Source organism: Salvelinus fontinalis, chromosome 19 (genome assembly GCF_029448725.1).
Source record: "Salvelinus fontinalis isolate EN_2023a chromosome 19, ASM2944872v1, whole genome shotgun sequence".
Lineage (NCBI taxonomy): Eukaryota > Metazoa > Chordata > Actinopteri > Salmoniformes > Salmonidae > Salvelinus > Salvelinus fontinalis.
In genome coordinates this window covers 30,299,690-30,322,142 of record NC_074683.1, presented here as the reverse complement: position 1 = coordinate 30,322,142, position 22,453 = coordinate 30,299,690, and the positions used below count along the sequence as shown (strand labels likewise).

The 22,453-nt window shown below is 42.6% G+C and overlaps 2 protein-coding genes across 3 annotated transcripts in view; one reads left to right on the top strand and one right to left on the bottom strand.

Annotated features, from left to right (window-relative positions):
- The window catches only part of hspbap1 (hspb associated protein 1), a 41,206-nt gene extending 37,154 nt beyond the window's left edge, over nt 1-4,052 (top strand). The window contains exon 8 of the mRNA XM_055871266.1: nt 1,475-4,052. Coding sequence (XP_055727241.1) covers nt 1,475-2,125 — 651 coding nt within the window. The 3' untranslated portion in view covers nt 2,126-4,052. The remainder of the gene's footprint in view (nt 1-1,474) is intronic.
- On the bottom strand, nt 3,550-21,188 carry LOC129816589 (solute carrier family 15 member 2-like). 2 transcript variants are annotated; one of them, XM_055871264.1, is made up of 25 exons: nt 20,846-21,188; nt 19,145-19,191; nt 18,404-18,491; nt 17,086-17,227; nt 16,770-16,862; nt 14,502-14,601; nt 14,169-14,259; nt 13,178-13,255; nt 11,496-11,578; nt 11,224-11,307; nt 10,884-10,973; nt 10,613-10,663; nt 10,065-10,109; nt 9,791-9,826; nt 9,372-9,460; nt 7,806-7,887; nt 7,268-7,393; nt 6,637-6,801; nt 6,475-6,521; nt 6,257-6,364; nt 5,743-5,839; nt 5,426-5,467; nt 5,225-5,326; nt 4,822-4,926; nt 3,550-4,534 (listed from the first exon to the last, which is right to left on the bottom strand). In XM_055871264.1, exons 1-25 carry the CDS (start codon nt 20,859-20,861, stop codon nt 4,325-4,327), a joined length of 2,217 nt encoding a protein of 738 aa, XP_055727239.1. In that variant the 5' UTR covers nt 20,862-21,188; the 3' UTR covers nt 3,550-4,324. The 2 variants fall into 2 exon arrangements, with proteins under 2 accessions (XP_055727239.1, XP_055727240.1); XM_055871265.1 differs by lacking the exon at nt 10,613-10,663.
- Between the last annotated feature and the right edge of the window lie 1,265 nt (nt 21,189-22,453).

The window sequence follows — 22,453 nt, the reverse complement described above, 5'->3', positions numbered from 1 at the left end:
TTGGCAGTTCAGTTAGCACTGTCACAAGCTACAACGAACCCCTTGTACCGTGCAGAATCTGATGGCACATTTGCCGTGCACACTCCAACCCGACCATTTGTTCTCCTTATAAGAGCAGAGATCAGAAGGAGGAGCGTGTTCTGGTGGGCTGAGGTCCAGAGAAAGAAAATGTCCCAGGAATGCAGCATAGAACAACAGAGGAGATTCCAACCCCCCCATATTGACCAATCTGTCTAGCTCCAGTTAGCATTTGAGTTGTTGACTGATCTTGTGATCTCCAGCCTAAACCGGCCTTTTTTTTAATGTAAAAAAAAATATATATATATTTTCTCCCCAATTTCGTGGTATCCAATTGTTAGTAGTTACTGTCTAGTCTTATCGCTACAACTCCCGTACGGGCTCAGGAGAGACGAAGGTCGAGAGCCATGCGTCCTCCGAAACCCAACCCAACCAAGCCGCACTTCTTCTTAACACAGCGTGCATCCAACCCAGAAGCCAGCCGCACCAATGTGTCGGAGGAAACACCGTGCACCTAGCCAGCCACAGGAGTTGCTATTTTTTATTTTTTTTTATCTTTATTTTAACAGGGAAAACAGACTGAGACCTGGATCTCTTGCGCGATGAGACAGGCAAAACCCTCCCTAACTCGGATGACGCTAGGCCAATTGTGCGTCGCCCCTTGGACCTCCCAGTCGTGGCCGGCTGCGACAGAGCCTGGGCTCAAACCCGGAGTCTCTAGTGGCACAGCTAGTGCCTTAGACCACTGCGCCACCCGGGAGGCCTTAAAACCGGCCTTTTTAGTTAAGAAATTAAGAGCTCCACAGAGATGACAGAGCATTGTGTGTGTGTGACTAGTTTTAAAAATGTTTTATTTTATTTATCTAGGCAAGTCAGTTAAGAACAAATTCTTATTTACAATGACGGCCTACTGGAGAATAGTGGGTTAACTGACTTGTTCAGGGGCAGAACGACAGATTTTTACCTTTACCATTTTTACCTACTGACCATAGTCCCTGTAAACACACAGTACTGACCATAGTCCCTGTAAACACACAGTACTGACCATAGTCCCTGTAAACACACAGTACTGACCATAGTCCCTGTAAACACACAGTACTGACCATAGTCCCTGTAAACACACAGTACTGACCATAGTCCCTGTAAACACACAGTACAGACCATAGTCCCTGTAAACACACAGTACTGACCATAGTCCCTGTAAACACACAGTACTGACCATAGTCCCTGTAAACACACAGTACAGACCATAGTCCCTGTAAACACACAGTACTGACCATAGTCCCTGTAAACACACAGTACTGACCATAGTCCCTGTAAACACACAGTACTGACCATAGTCCCTGTAAACACACAGTACTGACCATAGTCCCTGAGTAAAGCGGAGAGTGACGAAACATTGGTTCATTTCATAACGGTTGAGTTTATAGTTTTGACTTTTTTTATTTTTCCAAAGGAGGGGTTGGTGGGACATGACGAGAACATGCAGTACCTGAACCTGGCTGTGGGGGCCTGCATGGAGAAGAGAGGGATAGCAAGTCACCGTGACCAACAGACCCAGGACACCCCAGCATGTCCAAGGGCAAAACGTGACTCCAGGGGCCAAGCTAAGAACACCAGCTCTTCATCACCACCAGCAGAGTACCTTTCCTCCTCTTACACACCATCCACCATGCCCTTCGGCCCTCACCTCATCCCTGTGGCCTGGAACCAGATCACCAACCAGGAAACTACAGAGCAGAACCCCAAAAACCAAGACAGAACGTCACCATCCAGAGACTGTGACATAATCAGGTCTTGCAGCGTAACCCAAAACACCCCTCCCACACCTGTCAGTGGGAGTAGAGCCCAGCACCAGCATGGAGGGGAAAGCATGTCCAGCTCCGGTTCAGCCTCAGACCCCCTACTGTTACCACAGCCAGGGTGCAGAGATGGAGGAAGGCCACCACCTGGGGACAGAGACCAGGGCAATGGTGACAGAGCACACTGCCCTGTTGCCATCACCACCAACGACCTACTGCAGTGCCTGGTTCACCCTGAGGTCATTGCTAGAGTCTCTGAGCTACTGATGGAGAGAGTCCGGTCAGGGACAGCCACAACACCATAGCTTCATAATCTACATTCCAACGTTCATTCTAGTATGCTACTGAGATTGAATGCCAAAATACATTGCTTCATTCTAAGTGCTAAGCTAGTATGGATATTGCAACAGAGCCTAACAAGTAGATTGTACGTAACTTCCCCCAATTGTTAAAAATGGGGAAAGGAGTCATCATCAGTAAGTCTATAGAGTTTAACTGGGTTCAGTTGACTTGACGGCTGAGGTAGTCAAGGTGGAGCATATCATAGTATTAATACCTCTGACACTGGCTATTATTTCCCCTAATGCTGCTGGGAGTCTCTGGCTACGTCCCAAATGGCACCTTGTTCCCTATATAGTGCACTACTATTGACCAGAACGGCTTGATGATAAGGCGAGAGTAGAACGGTCCTGGTCAAAAGTAGTGCACTATATAGGGAATAGGGTGCCATTTGTGACGCAAGCCTCTGTGGAGTTAACAGTGATTCAGAAACCACTGAATGAACGGCCATGCTCTGCAGTGCCCACATGGGAAATCCTGCCTGGCTGATAGTTATTCCAAAGTGTCAGAGAAGGGAAAACGGAAAGAGGTTTCACACTTTTTTCTATATTTTCTTACCCTCCTGCTCCTCCTTTTTCTACCCCATCTACACTGAGTGTACAAAACATTATGAACACTTGCTCTTTCCATGACATAGACTGACCAGGCTGATCCAGGTGAAAGCTATGATCCCTTATTGACGTTTTGGACACCTTGTAGAGTCCATGCCCAGACGAATTGAGTCTGTGCTAAGGGCAAAAGGGGTTGCAACTCAATATTAGGATGGTGTTCCTAATGTTTTAGACACTCAGTGTATATGGTTTACACTGAGTGTAGTATGTTATAGTCTTGGCGACTCCATGAGGTCAAATCCAAGTCAAGAGCATTTCTTCCATTCTTACCATGTTTGTAGTCTTGTGAAATTAGACATTTATTTTCTACCTATGCCGAGCAAATAGCGCTCCAAAATAGCACTGAAAATGTAACTTTGTATAATCCTTGTAATAATAACAGTGATAGCTAGTATTTCTCAGATGTCGGCTACATTTTCTGCCTTCCCCTCCCCAGCTGGTAGGTTCTGTTTGCGTCCAGGGGCTCTGGTCTGAAGTGGAAGGACTATATAGGGAATCGGGTACCAGTTGGGGTGAAGATGTTAGAAAGGCAGGCTGTTATGGTATTGTGATTAATGAATGCTGTCTAAGGAGTGATGATGTGATATGTCCCAGTTACCAGGAAGTGATGTGTTATTTTTCTGTCTCTCTATAATCCTGGGTCTGTGACAAGGGAAGGAAACCAAAGTTCTGAATGAATATATTCTAGAAACATGTAAGCGCCACCAACAATGAGGTAGTCCTGCAAAAACGTAAGAGTAGCAAGCTTTCAGAAACCCATCAGAAATAAAAGTATCATATTCAGAGAAATGTACACATTTTTATTTACGTACAAGAGTACAATTAGAGTAAAATGGTTCCCAGGAGTGGAATGTTTTATGAAGGTCTATCTATCAAATGATTAGGACACACTAGACATTTTTCCCTGACTCATAGTTTGTCATTTGAATGAGGCTTATTTAGTTAAGTCTACTCCAGTATTTGTCTCAGGTAGCCAGTCTAAAGAGCAGGGATGGAAATTAATCTAGGCCACTAGTAAAAATTGTTCTACTAGACCAGCTGTCTAGTACCCAAAATCCTTAAGTTTCATGCCTGCTAAAGAAGGACCTTTTTCACAATGTTCTGTAATTGTAATTAGAGACAGAATGCTGTAATTGTAACAAAACTGTAATTGTAAACTACAAGAGTCCGTTGTTTTCCTCTTCATCTTTGAACATCATTGTAAACAGGGGACTTCAGATCATTTTACTATGTACAGTAACATTTGATAAATTCACAAAAACAATATACAGCATTTCAACAATGTGTTTTGTTAGCACTGGTCCTGGTCTGACCTCCAGATTTTGAGAAGTGTCTCAGTTGGAGTGCTAACTGTGGTTAGTCCATACTGTAAGATCACACAGACAGGGTGTGACAATAACTAACAACATACAGTAAGGTACAGCAAGTAAAATAAACTCAATCACCATATCTTAATACTTTGCTTCAATTTACAAATGTATAAAACAAAAAACATTCCACACTAGGGGCTTACAAATCTCCTGAGAGGGAAATATTCTGAAGTCAGTCACCAGACTACATCTTGGTGCTCTTCTCTATGGAGTTCAAGTACATAGTGTCATCTGTCTGGTCCTTCTTCAGCTCGTCTTCATCCTCATTGACTGTCTTGTCTGGGAACAGCTTGTCTAGCTCGCCTGGGTCTACGTAGGTGTAGAAGTAAGCCATGATGGAGAAGATGATGCAGACTGCCACCAGGAGGCCAGCGAACAGCAGGAACTCCATCCACTGGGAATGTCAGAATCAATGTTAAACACATTTAACACTGGGGACTATGGTTGTTATTTGATAGCCATACTTATTATCCTGGTGTACTCGCTACTCAAGCTGGAGAGAGAAAGGGAACAAGCCATTATTATTGTTGTGATTGCAGTAGTCCACTAGAGGGAAACCAGACACTGCTCTGTTTGACTCGTTTTAACTGTTTTATGAGGTCTATGGGTTCAATGGTGCTCTGACAAGGCTTCCTAAAAGGCACAGTAAAAACAAAACCGTCTTCTACCACTGGGACGTACCTGATCCAGACCTGCCCCCTCTGCTACGATTAGCACAATGACATTACCAAAGGCTACAGTCAGCAGCCAGCCGGCCTGCAGCACTGACTTCATGTTGGCTGGGGCCTGTATTGAACATAGACCTAGATATTGTTTATCATTGGCAGGGAAAAGCATATCACATGTTCTTCACTCAAACATGATCTCCTTGTAGAGGCTGAATTCCTAATAATCAACCCGTAGCTGTCTATACCCCCTAGCCACTTCTAGTAGATCTGAAAGGTTTCTGGTTGGTATAAGCTAAGTGTTCATCATACTGGACACCAATTCTTTCAGATCTACACAGGTGCCTAAGTAAGCATTTGAGGTTTATTAGTCAATACTCAACCAATACTCAATCAATAATCACTGGATACCTACTGACCTGTGAATAGGAGAACTCGATGCCTGTGATGGAGAACATGACTTCTCCTGCTGTCATCAGGGCATACTGGGGGATCTGCCAGGCTATGTGAACATTGTTGGCCTTCACAAATCAAATAAAAAATAATTGAATCACATGCTTCGTAAACAACAGACGTAGACTAACAGTAAAATTCCCAACAATGCAGAGAGAAAAAATAACCTTGACATCCTCCATCTTCTGGGGAATGATCTGTCCAGGGCCCTGGACAAAAGTAAAGGAAGATATGAGTCCTGTCTGCCAGAGCAGGCACTGACGATGTGAGCAATGCCAAGGTCGTGGGTTCAATTCCCGCAGGGATCACATACCTTTAGGAAGTGGAACTTACTAGGTAGCTAGTACTAGAAGTAGCTAGTACTGTGCTAGTCCATGTATTTATACTGCCAATGTGGTTTCAGGCCATAGCAGGCAGCACTTAATAGTACCTACATACAGTATGGTATTTTGTGATCTCATGTATAGGCAGTGGGCTGACTCACCCCTTTGAGGATGACGGTGTATGAAGCTCCAGAGTCAAGCAGGCCCAGGTTAATGGAGAAATCCTGTGAGCCTGATGTACACCTCACGTGTGTATACCTGTGAGAGATGGCATAGGTGAAGGATTTAGAGAGGGCAGAGGTAAAAGAGATCTGTGGATACTGAGATATGATACTGACTATCAGTGGAGGCTGCTGAGGGGAGGACGGCTCATAATAATGGCTGGAATGGAGCATATGGAATGGTATCAAACACATGGAAACCACTTGTTTGAAGTATTTGATACCATTCCACTTATTCTGCTCCAGCCATTACCACGAGCTCGTCCTCTTTAATTAAGGTGCCACCAGCATCCTGTGGACTGTATCTATTTCTAAATTATTACTACATTAGTCAGATGTTCAATGTTAGAAAATTAGGAATATCAATTATTGAATGCTTTGTCAGTGGACTAGGAAGAGACACTTTACACTATTTTAAGATGAACTGCAATGGAACAGAAATATGGCCACTCACTCATTTCTTTCCACACTCTTATTGGGAGATATGCCATAGTCGGCGGGTATGTAAAAGTCCACACCAGCCGTTGTTACGTTCACAGCCTCACTCCGCGTGTTTATGAACCTGTTAGAGCAATACTTGAATCTTTTCAGCGTATTCACTGAACTAACGGAAGTCAGTCTTTCCGATGGAGTATTATTCCTATTTCAATTCAAACATAAACACATGATTACCTCAGGTATGCTTCCATTTTTTCACTTTTAAGTATGTTGTCTGTCGCCTATATTATTAAAAAAATGAAAACAGAAACAGATTGCAAACACAGAAATGATTTCTGTAGTGACTGAAAGTACAGTTCTACAGAACTGTAAGATAATAGTGAACTTCAGACTCACTAGTTGACACACTATTCCCGAGGTTTTGCTGTGCAGGACGAGACTGTAGGCTTTCTGCTCTGTGAAAGTCTCTCTACACTCATGAAAGTGTCCATTGTGATTGATCCCCACAGTGATGGTCTTGTTGTGTCCCCCCAGTTCAAGATGCTGATATGCTTGAGGATCCTGATAGACAAAGAGGCATGTGTATTACATGTATTGCCATGATTAATGTTCAGCTCTAATCAGACCTGCGTTCAAATATTCAATTATTTCAAATACTCCAACTGGGCTTGATCAAGCTTTCCTGGCACAATGGAACCAATAAAATAGTCACAAAACGGCAAACTCCAGGCAGGCTAAAGCAAACACAAGGTTTTTGAAAGATTTCAAATAGTATTTGAACCCAGGTCTGGCTGTAATAGCTGTAGAACAATGGACCTGTTGACCTCAGAACACACCCTGTTGCCGTGAGATGTAGCTGTAGACTCCTATGGTGTCAGACTATGGAGCGTCTACGGAGTCTACAGCCATTTCTCATGGCAATCCTATCTGGTAGGTCTGCTTTCTATGAAGTCAAGGTTTATTATTAGTCACAGCATTATTAGCGTAGCAGAGTAAAACTAGGGTAAAACGCCCCAGCCCAGTTTACCTCATAGGATTTGATGGGTTGTGAGAATAGGTTACTCCCAGGGATGCTTAGTTTGACGTCACTGTCAGCCAGGTTGTAGACCTGTAGCAGACACTGTCCATGAGGTGCAGGCTCCACCACCGTTTTCTAGCAGAGGAATAGAGAGAGAGGGGACATCAGAGGACAGGTGACTGTCTCTGTTACAAAGGTGGCAATCCAGGTGGATTTGTTTTTACAGTTGCAACATATTAATGTTGTTCCTGCTACACTAAACACTTCTCCAGGCATTGTGAGATCAGACCATCTATGCAGCGCAACTGCAAAAACAGATGACCTGGAGTGTCACTTACAGAAGTGAAGTGACCCAGAGATCCGAGGAGGCTGGTGGGAGGAGCTATAGTAGGATGGGCTCATTGTAATGACTGGAATGGAATGAATGGAACGGAGTCTAACGTGGTTTCCATATGTTGGATACGTTTCCATTTATTCCATTCCATCCATTACAATAAGCCTATAGCTCCTCCCACCAGCCTCCTCTGCCAGAGATGCTGCATCTTACCATGACGTTGACCTCCACCAAGGTGGCAGCACCGAAGGCAAGCGCTGCAAAGATCATACCAACAGCCATCTTCTTCAGCGGCCTAAGGGGAGATGGAGACGTATCAGGCTTTCTGTCTCTAAAGGGGAGATGGAGACGTATCAGGCTTTCTGTCTCTAAAGGGGAGATGGAGACGTATCAGGCTTTCTGTCTCTAAAGGGGAGATGGAGACGTATCAGGCTTTCTGTCTCTAAAGGGGAGATGGAGACGGTATCAGGCTTTCTGTCTCTAAAGGGGAGATGGAGACGTATCAGGCTTTCTGTCTCTAAAGGGGAGATGGAGACGTATCAGGCTTTCTGTCTCTAAAGGGGAGATGGAGACGTATCAGGCTTTCTGTCTCTAAAGGGGAGATGGAGACGTATCAGGCTTTCTGTCTCTAAAGGGGAGATGGAGACGGTATCAGGCTTTCTGTCTCTAAAGGGGAGATGGAGACAGTATCAGGCATTCTGTCTCTAAAGGGGAGATGGAGACGTATCAGGCTTTCTGTCTCTAAAGGGGAGATGGAGACAGTATCAGGCATTCTGTCTCTAAAGGGGAGATGGAGACGGTATCAGGCATTCTGTCTCTAAAGGGGAGATGGAGACGTATCAGGCATTCTGTCTCTAAAGGGGAGATGGAGACAGTATCAGGCATTCTGTCTCTAAAGGGGAGATGGAGACGTATCAGGCATTCTGTCTCTAAAGGGGAGATGGAGACGTATCAGGCATTCTGTCTCTAAAGGGGAGATGGAGACAGTATCAGGCTTTCTGTCTCTAAACCACACTCCTATGGACTCCAACAAGACAACTTGGCGTCAACGCACATTGGTCAATATTGTCCCTACTACACAGAACTACACAGTAACAACGGTTTCCATTCTTAGAAATGATTAATGTGGTCAATTGTTTTATCTTTCTGTAGGACTACATAAGATGTTTGCACAACATTGTTTGAGCGTATCTTCCACGTATCTCAATGATATGATAAGATCACAAGGTACTGCAGAAAAACAGCTACAAACATTTTCTTTATGACCAAGAGGCGCATGAAAAATGTTGTCCAACCCACATGATGCTTGTTCTTGCCCCATTCCTTACTCTTGAAGGATGACTGTTTTTTTATTTAACTAGGCAAGTCAGTTAATAGCAAATTCTTATTTACAATGATGGCCTACCGGGGAACAGTGGGTTAACTGCCTTGTTCAGGGGCATAACGACAGGTCTTTACCTTGTCAGCTCGGGGATTTGATCCAGCAACCTTTCAGTTACTGGCCCAACACTAACTACTAGGCTACCTGCCACCCCAAACAGCCTTCGACTACTGTTGAAGACTGTAGTTTCCAGCCGTCAAACCCTTTCTTCCTCCGTCCTTGTTTCCACAATTCCTCTTGAAGCTCATTGGAAGTGAGGATCCAAGAGCCGAGGTCCAAGCTCCCTACGGTATCCTCGTCCAATGAGCTTTGAGACAGAGTGAGGAAATAAGGACAGAGGAAGCAAGGATTTGACAGCTGCATAATAAGGTTTTCAGACACAGCCATGGTCCACTCACGTCAGATTGATCCTGCACCGGCCTACAAGTGGGTAGACAACCACGTCAAAGATGGGCACAAACATGAGGATCAGCAGAGCGTTTAACATCTGAAACAACAAGGACCAAACAAAACACACGGAAGCTTCTGATGACTCTATATAAATCACAACAAAAAATACCATCAAATCAGATTGGTTGCTGAAGCAAACTTAGAAAAGACACTAGTAAATATTCTTGCTCAATTTATTTAGTCAATGACGTTATAGCCTTATGGTGATAATGTCCATTATAAAAGGGTATGGGTTCAGGAGAGAACACGTGTGGTCTTACTCAAGGCCATTATAGAGAGAACCTATGGTTACAGTTACAGTATAAACATCACCAGCAGTCGTAATGCACTATAGAATACTAGGAAGAGAGTAAGAAGCTGCAGGCACCTGCATTTGATCAGGCTTCAGAACGAATGTTGATCCCTGTAACATAGAGACAGATTCCAAACAAGATCTCTATTTCAGATTACAGTCAACGATAGTAAAACAATGCAAAATACTATGAAATCATAAATGTTGTACACTTGGGTTTTACCACAGTTGTAGAGCACATTGTTACACCGTTTCAAAAGCTAGAATAGGAAAGGAACTTACGAAGGGCATTCACTACGAGACTCCTGTTGTAATGTCCTGTACATTGAAGGAAAGACAAAGAACTTACAAAGGCCATGTTCATCCGGGTGGCCTGGAGAGTCCAGCGGGATCCCTATAGTACCATATAACAAAGAAGGCTAAATGTTATCATGTTATCACTGACCCATTCACTGTATTCTATGGCACTGGATAGCTGGTTCGCCATCACCATTCACTTCAATGGTATAATCAGACCTCATCAATCCAGCATGTCCTTGGCTTCTAACATGCCTAATGCAAAGCCAAACAAAATGTTCGTGCCTATAAACAACTTAGATTCCCTTCATTAAAACTAAGATAGAGGTTTTTGTTCTTCTTGTTAGTTTTAATCACAGTGTTTTATCAGAGGAATGTTCCCAGGGACTCTGGGTTAGAGAAGGTTGGATGGATGGAGTTTTGGGGTTTGCACTTTTTCTTAATCAGTTGTTATTGTGGTGTTGTTTGGTCGTTGACCAGAGGAGAGGAGATGAGAAGAGAGGAGATGAGAGGAGATGAGAAGAGAGGAGAGGAGAGGAGAGGAGAGGAAATGAGAAGAGAGGAGAGGAGAGGAGATGAGAGGAGACAACAGAACAATACCTTAAGATCAAGCAGTGAGGCAAGCAGAACTTGGGGTCCCAGAGGGCAAAGCTGGTTGGAATAATATCATTTAAAAAAGTAAAGAGTTGTAATCTGGTTGAAATGATGTAATTTCAAACCGTTTTGTCTTTACTTGGTCCGTATCTACTGTATTGGCCTGGGTTTGGGAACCATGAATGGTCCTGCTTAGGGGCTTTTTAACAGCCAGGGTGGTGGTTACTGTTCTATTTAGGAAGGTCCAAGCTGGTTAGGGTAAGCATTGGGTCCTTACCTGCTGGTCAAACAGAGCCCAGAACATGGGCAGAGGGATGTAGAGCACCAGAACCCTCAGGACCATCTTAATCTCATGGATCAGACGTTTCTGTAGAGAAGCACATAGGAGAACATACAGTATGGGTCCATTTCACCAGAAACTTCTTCATACATACACATATACCTTTTCCTTAGAATGGATACATACCTTTTACCTGTAAGCCAGATCGCCATAAATGTTTCTCATCTTTATATCATATTATGGTATTATAATCTGAAACATTGTTAATGGGACAGTTAAAAGCTCCATGAAGTCATTATAGTCCTCACTGGAGTTATTTCATTCTTGATAATCATACCGGATACTTCTCCTCTGCCCAGTCCAGCCAGTGTTTCCTCTTAGAGTCATGCTTAGAGCTCATCCAGCGGTTCTTGATGGCCAACTGTAGGATGGAGCGAACAGGAACAGTCATGGTCCAGTAAGCCCAGGGGTAGTATTCTTCAGTTGTTTATCTTTCTATTATCTCAGAACCAGATCTTGAGTGTACTAGCCAGCAATGTTAACAATCTGCCACAAGAGACTCATCTTTCTATGGAAATGTGTGACTGTTGAGAGAGGTGAATGACTTACCCCCAGGCACCGACACACATCCAATAAGACGTTCCCCTCAGGTGGACTCTTCTTATACATCCCACTTCCAGAGATGAACACGACTACAAAGACATAGACACATTTGAGTAGATGTTGAGTAGAATCTACTGATTGTAAATGTACTATCGCAATAAAATAAAATCCTCCAAAGAGCATTGCCTAACCGCAAAACAAAATACCATCAATATTGTCTTTCTGTCAGATCCAAGGGGAAATGAGTTCCCTCGTTTAAAATACTTTTGACATGTAAAACTGAATTCTAGGACTTCCTGTAAAACTGTGAATTCTAGGAGTTCCTGTAAAACTGAATTCTAGGAGTTCCTGTAAAACTGAATTCTAGGAGTTGCTGTAAAACTGAATTCTAGGAGTTCCTGTAAAACTGAATTCTAGGACTTCCTGTAAAACTGTGAATTCTAGGAGTTCCTGTAAAACTGAATTCTAGGACTTCCTGTAAAACTGTGAATTCTAGGACTTCCTGTAAAACTGTGAATTCTAGGAGTTCCTGTAAAACTGTGAATTCTAGGAGTTCCTGTAAAACGGTGAATTCTAGGAGTTCCTGTAAAATGGTGAATTCTAGGAGTTCCTAGAGTGGGTTTTTGGCATTTCTATCCCTGGTAATTTCTATCCGTGGTCATTTCTATCCCTGGTCATTTCTATCCCTGGTAATTTCTATCCCTGGTCATTTCTATCCCTGGTCATTTCTATCCCTGGTCATTTCTATCCCTGGTCATTTCTATCCCTGGTCATCCATGAAGGGGTAATGGTAAAGAAGAAACACACTCCCTGTTAGAGTAAACTTCTTGTCTAGCACGGAGTGTTGATGATGTGTGTTATCTGGGTGTGTGACATTTATTCAGCCCAGGAGCTAAAACCAACTAGCCAAAAGACCTTCAGACTGTATTTTCATATGTCAACAACAGGTTGTATTGTTACTGTCCCCCACCCACCACTGAATCAAGCACTATGTTATTATGGACAAGACTGTGTGTGTGTGTGTGTGTGTGTGTGTGTGTGTGTGTGTGCGTGCGTGCGTGCGTGCGTGCGTGCGTGCGTGCGTGACACAGTTCTGGGTTGTTTTGACTGGCGAGGCGCCATGTTTACACACCTCTGTGGTCCTCTAGGGTCTTTCTGATGACTGCCTCTGTGGTCCTGCCACTAGGATCTTTCTGATGACTGCCTCTGTGGTCCTGCCACTAGGATCTTTCTGATGACTGCCTCTGTGGTCCTGCCACTAGGATCTTTCTGATGACTGCCTCTGTGGTCCTGCCACTAGGATCTTTCTGATGACTGCCTCTGAATCCCATTCCTCTCAATCCATATGGGATTTAGTGTTCACTGCCTCTACCTCACTAAAGCATGTGCCATCAAAACAAGATCCTGTTTTCCAACTGGTGGGGCCACATCCCCCCTGGTGTGACCCATAATGGCAGCTTGGCTATATGAATAGTGCAGTAGCTCGTGTATACAAGCCTGCTGCACAACCAGGTCTGTGCTGAATCGATTCAATACATTCTGTACCCCCAGCCGGCAAGGTTGTAATCTGGTCATTTAATAACGTCATTTCAACCAGGTTTACCCACTGGGTATATTCTACTCCAAGTATGCAACAGAAACCCAGACTAGCTTCATTAGATAAGGTGTGAAGAAGAGAGCACACTCACCTAGAGCAATGACCATCAAAATGGCTGGTACTCCGAAAGCAAGAGCGTAGCAGTCACCGCCAAAACACTGTACATTTCCTGTAAGTGCAAGAACATACAGCAGCAGCCATGAGCAAAGGCAGAGGCCTGAGCCCTCAATGCCTTTCACCTGAGAGGCCTGAGCCCTCAATGCCTTTTACCTGAGAGGCCTGAGCCCTCAATGCCTTTCACCTGAGAGGCCTGAGCTCTCAATGCCTTTCACCTGAGAGGCCTGAGCCCTCAATGCCTTCCACCTGAGAGGCCTGAGACCTCAAAGCCTTTCACCTGAGAGGCCTGAGCCCTCAATGCCTTTCACCTGAGAGGCCTGAGCCCTCAATGCCTTTCACCGGAGAGGCCTGAGCCCTCAATGCCTTTCACCTGAGAGGCCTGAGCACTCAATGCCTTTCACCTGAGAGGCCTGAGCCCTCAATGCCTTTCACCTGAGAGGCCTGAGCCCTCAATGCCTTTTACCTGAGAGGCCTGAGCACTCAATGCCTTTCACCTGAGAGGCCTGAGCCCTCAATGCCTTTTACCTGAGAGGCCTGAGCCCTCAATGCCTTTCACCTGAGAGGCCTGAGCCCTCAATGCCTTTCACCTGAGAGGCCTGAGCCCTCAATGCCTTTCACCTGAGAGGCCTGAGCCCTCAATGCCTTTCACCTGAGAGGCCTGAGCACTCAATGCCTTTCACCTGAGAGGCCTGAGCCCTCAATGCCTTTCACCTGAGAGGCCTGAGCCCTCAATGCCTTTTACCTGAGAGGCCTGAGCCCTCAATGCCTTTCACCTGAGAGGCCTGAGCCCTCAATGCCTTTCACTTCAGAGGCCTGAGCCCTCAATGCCTTTCACTTCAGAGGCCTAAGCCCTCAATGCCTTTCACTTCAGAGGCCTAAGCCCTCAATGCCTTTCACTTCAGAGGCCTAAGCCCTCAATGCCTTTCACCTTTGAGATAAGGGTTAAGGTTAATGTGGACACGAACCTCGCAGTATTGGAGTGATGACTGTCGATAAGACACTCCCAGCATTGATGGACATATAGAAGATGGAGAAGAATTTCCTCCTTTCGTTCGTCTGAGGTAACAAGGGAGAAAACCCAATGATGGTGATCACCGTTTAATATCATAAATTAATTTTATACTTTTTCAGGTCAAATTCGTTTTTTCTTCAATTTGTAGCATGATTTTCATCCCATTCTTCTGTAGCTAAGCCTACACACTTCAGTAATAACAGGTATTAGATTGAGAACTTCCTCATATGTTGCAATGAGAGTATTATTAGTGTGTATTTAAGACTAGACTGATAGAATCTCTTACATGTTCTTCATCAAACTGATCTCCTCCGAACGCTGCTACACAGGGTTTGATGCCTCCTGTGCCAAAGGCTATAAGGATCAGCCCCACCATAGACAATGCTCTGAGAGAGAGAGAGAGAGAGAGAGAGAGAGAGAGAGAGAGAGAGAGAGAGAGAGAGAGAGAGAGAGAGAGAGAGAGAGAGAGAGAAGAGAGAGAGAGAGAGAGAGAGAGAGAGAGGAGAGAGAGAGAGAGAGAGAGAGAGAGAGAGAGAGAGAGAGAGAGAGAGAGAGAGAGAGAGAGAGAGAGAGAGAGAGAGAGAGAGAGAGAGAGAGAGAGAGAGAGAGAGAGGAGAGAGAGAGAGAGAGAGAGAGAGAGAGAGAGAGAGAGAGAGAGAGAGAGAGAGAGAGAGAGACATTGTTGTTGAGTTTAAGGTTGGTCAACATTCCTATCTCAGATGCACATTGAAGTCGGAAGTTTACATACACCTTTGCAAAGTACATTTAAACTAAGTTTTTCACAATCATTAAAAGTCATTAAAAGCTGTATGTGTTTTCTAGAGTAATACATGACTCATACTAACGGGTCAGTTAAACAATGAATTGATGCTGCTGTCCATAATGCTTTACTACTGAGCAAGTCTCTGTCCTACACTTTAGCCAAATACATTTAAACTCAGTTTTTCACAATTCCTGATTTAATCATAGTAAAAATTCCCTGTCTTCGGTCAGTTAGGATCACCACTTTATTTTAAGAATGTGAAATGTCAGAATAATAGTAGAGAGAATTATTTATTTCAGCTTTTATTTCATTCATCACATTCCCAGTGGGTAAGAGGTTTACATACACTCAATTAGTATTTGGGAGCGTAGCCTTTAAATTATTGAACATGGGTCAAATGTTTCGGGTAGCCTTCCACAAGCTTCCCACAATAAATTGGGTGAATTTTGGCCCATTCCTCCATGACAGAGCTGGTGTAACTGAGTCAGGTTTGTAAGTGTCCTTGCTCGCACATGCTTTTTCAGTTCTGCCCACACATTTTCTATAGGATTGAGGTCCGGGCGGTGTGATGGCCACTCCAATACCTTGACTTTGTTGACCTTAAGCCATTTTGCCAAAACTTTGAAAGTATGCTTGGGGTCATTGTCCATTTGGAAGACCCATTTGCGATCAAGCTTGAACTTCCTGACTGATGTCTTGAGATGTTGCTTCAATATATCCACATAATTTTACTTCCTCATGATGCCATATATTTTGTGAAGTGCTCCAGTTGCTCCTGCAGCAAAGCACCCCCACATCATGATTCTGACAACCCCGTGCTTCACGGTTGGGATGGTGTTCTTCGGCTTGCAAGCCTGCCCCTTTTTCCTCCAAACATAATGATGGTCATTATGGCCAAACAGTTCAATGTTTGTTTCATCAGACCAGAGGACATTTCTCCAAAAAGTAGGATCTTTGTCCCCATGTGCAGTTGCAAACCGTAGTCTGGCTTTTTTTATGGCGGTTTTGGAGCAGTAGCTTCTTCCTTGCTGAGCGGCCTTTCAGGTTATGTTGATATAGGACTCATTTAACTCTGGATATAGATACTTTTGTACCTGTTTCCTCCAGCATCTTCACAAAGTCCTTTTCTATTGTTCCGTGATTGATTTGCACTTTTCACACCAAAGTACGTTCATCTCTAGGAGACAAAACGCGTCACCTTCCTGAGCGGTATGATGGCTGCGTGGTCCCATGGTGTTTATACTTGCGTACTATTGTTTATAGAGATGAACGTGGTACCTTCAGGCGTTTGGAAATTGCTCCGAAGGATGAACCAGAATTGTGGAGGTCTACAATTTTTTTCTGAGGTCTTGGCTGATTTCTTTTGATTTTCCCATGATGTCAAGCAAAGGGGCACTGAGTTTGATGGTAGGCCTTGAAATACATCCACAGGTACACCTCCAATTGACTCAAATTATGTCAATTAGCCTATCAGAAGCTTCTAAAGCCATGACATAATTGTATGGAATTTTCCAAGCTGTTTAAAGGCACAGTCAATTTAGTGTATGTAAACTTATGACCCACTGGAATTGTGATACAGTGAATTATAAGTGAAATAATCTATCTGTAAACAATTGTTGTAAAAATTACTTGTGTCATGCACAAAGTAGATGTCCTAACCGACTTGCCAAAACTATAGTTTGTTAACAAGAAATCTGTGGAGTGGTTGAAAAACGAGTTTTAATGACTCCAACCTAAGTGTATGTAAACTTCCGACTTCAACTGTATCAATCAATTTGTCAGACTACTCACATGTGTATGGTCGAGTCCCCCACACTCGGTATGGCCCCAACCGACTTGACGACGTGACCGAGCACATAGACAACAGAGAGATAAACAATGGTCCTGTGGATGACATGACACAGTAGTGACTTTCACAGTTGCTTGAGCTTCTCGTCAACTAAGACAAGAAACAACAACAGTGGAAGCTGTTGGAGGGAGAAATCTGAGGACAGGCTCATTGTTATGGCTGGAATGGAATGCAGCCCATCCTCCAATCTAAAGTGACGCCACCCTCATATATTTCCCACTGGGGGATTGGAGGCATTGACTTCTCCATCTAACTCACTTGAACTTGCCCAGCCAGGAGTCAGCAATGAGGGCCCCCAGAACAGGGGTGAAGTAGCAGAGGCTGGAGAAGGCATGGTACACTGCTGTGGACAGGTTCTGGTCCCAATGCAGGTAGTTGATGAAGTACAGCGTCAGCACCGCTTCACACAAGCACAGCCGGGAAGTAAGGAGAAATAGATAAGGAAGCACCGGGGATCAGAGCTTGAAGAATACAGTATATCATCGCTCCCTCTTGGTCAGGTCTTTATTGTAAAAGAAAATGTGTTATCAATAAATGCGATAAATAGAGTTTGGCAATAACACAAGAAAATGTGTTTATTGATAACACATTTTCTTTTTCAAGAAGTGTGTTTCAGGAAGTAGAGGAAGTCGAAGAGGTAGAGGAAGTAGCGGTCAGACAGGGAGTCTAGATCATGTGATGTTTCCATCTTAAATCAGCAAAAAAGCCCCTTGTGACAGCGGGAATGGAACCTTGTGTGCAATATGGAGGGGTACATTTAATGAAAGCTTAACCAAAAAAATATAAAATTGCTAAAACCTTTTTAGCCTATCTATCTATCTATCTATGGGTAAAAGGGTTGACATGTTATGCTCGACCCATTCAGTTTTCCACCACAAAACAGGCAAAAAGAGTAGAACCAGCTCACCTGCTCTACACTACATAGCAAATTCACCAGCGTTAAAGAAATACAAAATGAACACTGAGACTGTTGAGTCTGTGGACCCATATAGACACCAAAACAGTGTTAAGTCTTGAACTACTCTGCTCTGTCGCCTATACACATTAAATTGTTAGGCCACTACTACCACATATCAGTTCAATTGGTAGAGCATTCTCACTAACAGGTGCAACAAATATAGCCACTTGCAAGGCACGTCTCGAAATATGTTAATGAGCCAGCGACTCATTACCTGCACACAACATTTCTCCACAATGCACCATAATTCACAGCTTCCTCTGCTGGGATCTCTTGATTGGGCCAATACTGACTGTGAGTGTATCATTTAGAACCTGTGTGGTGTTGTGATATTGATTGCCATTGCAAGGGCATGCTGAAGAAGGGCTCATACCCAAACGTTCATGCGGCAATAAAAATATGTCAATTTAAGTTATTTACCGGAGTTCTGTCCTATTTCTGTTCTGTGGAATTACAGTACCATTCAAAAATAAAGCACAATGAACCATCATTTACAGTAAGCTGCACTAAAACTTTTCTGTTTTTTTTACTATTGATAATACCTAAAATGACCGTATAAATTACAGTTTTCCATTACAGTGTAGTTAGGAAAACTATTCTTAATTATAGGTTACCTACCTTTCATGCCATAGTAGGAGAAGCGTTCACAGAACTCATTCACCACAATGAAGGAGATGCAGACAGGGTAGTTGGTTCCACATAGTTTCTGAGAAGAAAGTAAGAAAGAAATATGAAAAGAGAGAGCGAAAGACAAAGACAAATAGAGAGAGAGAGAGAGAGAGACAGAGAAAGAGGGAACGAAAGACAAAGACAGAGAGAGAGAGAGAGAGAAAGAGAAAGAGAAAGAGAGTCATTAAAAGCTGTATGTGTTTTCTAGAGTAATACATGACTCATACTAACATGCCAGTTAAACAATGAATTGATGCTATTGTCCATAATGCTTTACTACTGAGCAAGAGTCAGTAAGTCTTCGTCCCAAATGGCACCCTATTCACTACATAGGGTAGTACTTTTGACCTGGGCCCATTAAGCTCTGGTCTAAAATAGTACACTAAATAGGGAATAGGATGCCATTTAGGATACATTATAAAGAGTCATTCATTAATCACACCAGCACATTACAGATTAGACTAAAGAGCAACTGACAGGTAATTTGACATTAATCATGGTCCAAAGAAAAGAGAAGTTAATAATAAGTCTGAAGAAGAAATGAAAGTTGAAATGATCAACGAAGGAAAACCCAGAAATCTTGCCAAGAATTTTCCAGTTAATATCCATTGTTTTACCTGTTCAATGCGGTCCAAATACATGACCATGAATATATTGTGCAATAAAACATGAAGAAATATAAAACATTACCGGTGATTTGCTTGTCTTTCCACTTTCATGAATTTCCAATTTGAGCTCTGTGAAGTAATCACAAAATAACATAATTTTAGAGGTATTGTATGCACACGATGCATGGACATGACTAGCCCTATAAATAGTACTCCAAATTCATGATATTCAAAATGAACATATATGAGCATTTAACCTTACAAGTCTACACCTATTGTATTCTGTGCATGTGACCAATCAAATTAGATGTTTTAAATGTATTTACACTATGAAGACAATATCCAAATATTAAGTGTATTATCATGAATTTGGCGTAATATTTGTAGGGCTGGCTAGGACATGACATACTGCATTTACATTATCTAATGCTGGTCTATGGAATGAGTAAGACTTTCACTTGAGCACTATTCAATCAAACCCGTCTTGCAGTATTCACGGAGGGACAAATACAAGTAAATGTTGCGCATCGTTTTGGAAATGGTCATTATTACTCTATTACATGACTGACTATTAATAATAAAATAATAATCAATGATGGACTACTCATTATTATTATTATTATCCGCATGGACTACTCATTATTATTAGGCTATGGTCTAAGAGAAAACAGTGGTTGATGCTAATAACCTGTATTTTATGAGATAGCCAAATTAGAAAATAGGCAAATACAAACACTCAGTAAAATGTGCGTGTTGCATCAGTTCCCTTGTAATAGTGATGGTGTATGAGAAGCCTAATGACAGGTGTGGTGGCAAACATCTTCCGAACTTTCTACAGTAAAAATCTAACACTAGCTAGATTTCGATTCCAATTGGCTAATCTGGAGGCGAAAGAATAGTACACATGTTTAGGCAAGGTGCTGGCTAGCGGAGTAGAACAGTTGAAATAGAAAAAGTGACAGATTTTCATCCAAATATTCTAGAATCCGCATAAAGAAAATGTGCATTTTCCCACCAGTGGTGTTTCGACCAAACATACCTGTGGATAAAAATAAGTGGGTGATGACATAGTGCACACAAAATGTACTTTTTCGTGTAAGTTTTCATGTACCGAATAAAAATATCCTATATTATTATTGAAAAAGAAACATCACCGTGCACTTTCACCACCCTGTGAAATTCATCATCATTTATTTATTATCTGTAGACAACGTTTCCCGAGTCGTCGTGGGAGAACCACACACCCATATCATCGCGTGACTTCAAATTTACTTCGATATGATGGTTATTATATCAATATTTTAACAAAAAGTGTCCACCGCCATTTCTCGCATAATACATTTTACCAACACAAAAGATCCCACCATGTAGAACGAACAAATCATCCGTAGGCATTTATAAAATTGTACGGAAACTTCATGTTTCCATCACAGCTGTTATGATGGTATCACTTTACTTGCATAAAAACTGTGTATGGAAACGTGGTTACTGAAGGCAAAATGTCAACCACTACACATACAGTATTTCAGCATTTCTATAAATCGAGCACATATGTTAGCAATTTGCCTAAATCCATCCTGTGAAAACACTGAATGCATACACCATTATCACAACAGTCTGAAAGTTGCAGACAGCGCTATCAAACGCGTCATTTTTGTAAATTGTCACAACTATTGATAACATTTGTGCATAAAACGCTTTCCTTCAATAATCCACGGCCCATGCATCCAATAAAAAACATCTTCCGAATACTTTATTTTCTAAAAGTCTATGCACGCATTACCCTTTCGTATCCCCATTCCTGTGTATTTTCTGAAATGTTTTTGGCACTAGTGTTGCATCGGTCGGTGGACCTCTTGACGTGAGTCCAAGTCCGTCCCTCTCTTGTCTGTCTGTGACTGTGAGCGCAGCAATGGAAACGCAGCTCTCTTATAACATATGTTCAACCCGTTAGTTAATATTCCACTCCAGATCCATGAATTTTTGACTTAATCTTCAATGACTTTTCAGTGCAGATCTGATCCTGTCACGTAGTCAATTGAATAGCGGATCTTACTTTACAGAGAGGAGTTGAGTATGGGAACCCGCCTGTGAGCCAGACTCTTTGGATTCACAATAGAGTTCTTGTTTGGGTTTTTTAACCCGCAAACCTGGGCGTGGAGTGCCTGTTGAAATTAGCCTGACGTGATCATCGTGAGTCCCACGAGTCACATTGGTGGATAGTAACAGTACGTGTTTGCTCATGCAGAGTAGGGTACCTTATGAAGTGGACAATTTCCATACTTTCTGGTACTTATAATTGGGACAAGTTATGCATTTCTGGTTGTTCAAAAAGTGCATTGTTTCTCACTGATTGTACTGTTGTTGAAGTGACTCAAAAACAACTATTCCTACAAAAAAGTATCATTAATTTCTTCTATTTCCCGATTTCCAACATCTAGGAGACAATGAGCCCTCTAAAAATCACATTGCATTGTAAAACTCGGTAGTCTATACAGTAATATTAGCATAAAACTATTTCCCAAATAAACCCCTGCCATGCCAATGGGTTGTATTTGTCATTGTCAGTAGACTCCTATTGTAAAATAAATTAATGTTTAGCATGTGCCATTCACATTATCCTTTGATGTGTTATGGAGTTCCACCATGGTGCCAGAGCCCATCTCCTATGCATGGGCACCACAGGCAGTAGAGACACTGACTACATAATTCATCTGAGTTGTTGTGGAATGTGTGGGCTGAATGAAATAGTTAATGAGAGAGAGAGAGAGAGAGAGAGAGAGAGAGAGAGAGAGAGAGAGAGAGAGAGAGAGAGAGAGAGAGAGAGAGAGAGAGAGAGAGAGAGAGAGAGAGAGAGAGAGAGAGAGAGAGAGAGCGAGCGAGAGAGCGAGCGAGAGAGATGGGAGAGAGGGGGAGAGAGATAAAGAGAGGAGAGAGAGGAAGAGAGAGAGAGAGCACAAGAAAAGGGGAACCAAAAATACTTTAAAGTACTACTTAAGTAGTTTATTGGGGTATCTGTACTTAACTATTTATATTTTGACAACTTTTACTTCACTACATTCCGAAATAAAATCATGTACTTTTTAATCCATACATTTTCCCTGACACCGAAAAGTACTTGTTACATTGTGAATGCTTAGCAGGACAGGAAAATGGTACAATTCACACACTTGTCAAGAGAACATCCCTGGTCATCTACTGCCTCTGATCTGGCGGGCTCAATAAACACACATGCTTCGTTTGTAAATTATGTCTGAGTGTTGAAGTGTGCCTTGGCTTTCCGTAAATTTAAAAAATAAAAAAAATGGGGCCATCTGGATTGCTTAATGTAAGAAATTTGAAATTATTTGTACTTTTACTTTTGATACTTAAGTATATTTAAAACCAAATC

Excerpts from the sequence above, each read along its gene's own strand:
- LOC129816589 (XM_055871264.1), bottom strand. Across the intron at positions 18,492-19,144 it reads GAAAGACAAGCAAATCACCG|AAACTATGTGGAACCAACTA; the intron begins GTAATGTTTTAT and ends CTTTCTTCTCAG. Across the intron at positions 17,228-18,403 it reads CTCCTACTATGGCATGAAAG|CGGTGCTGACGCTGTACTTC; the intron begins GTAGGTAACCTA and ends GCTTGTGTGAAG.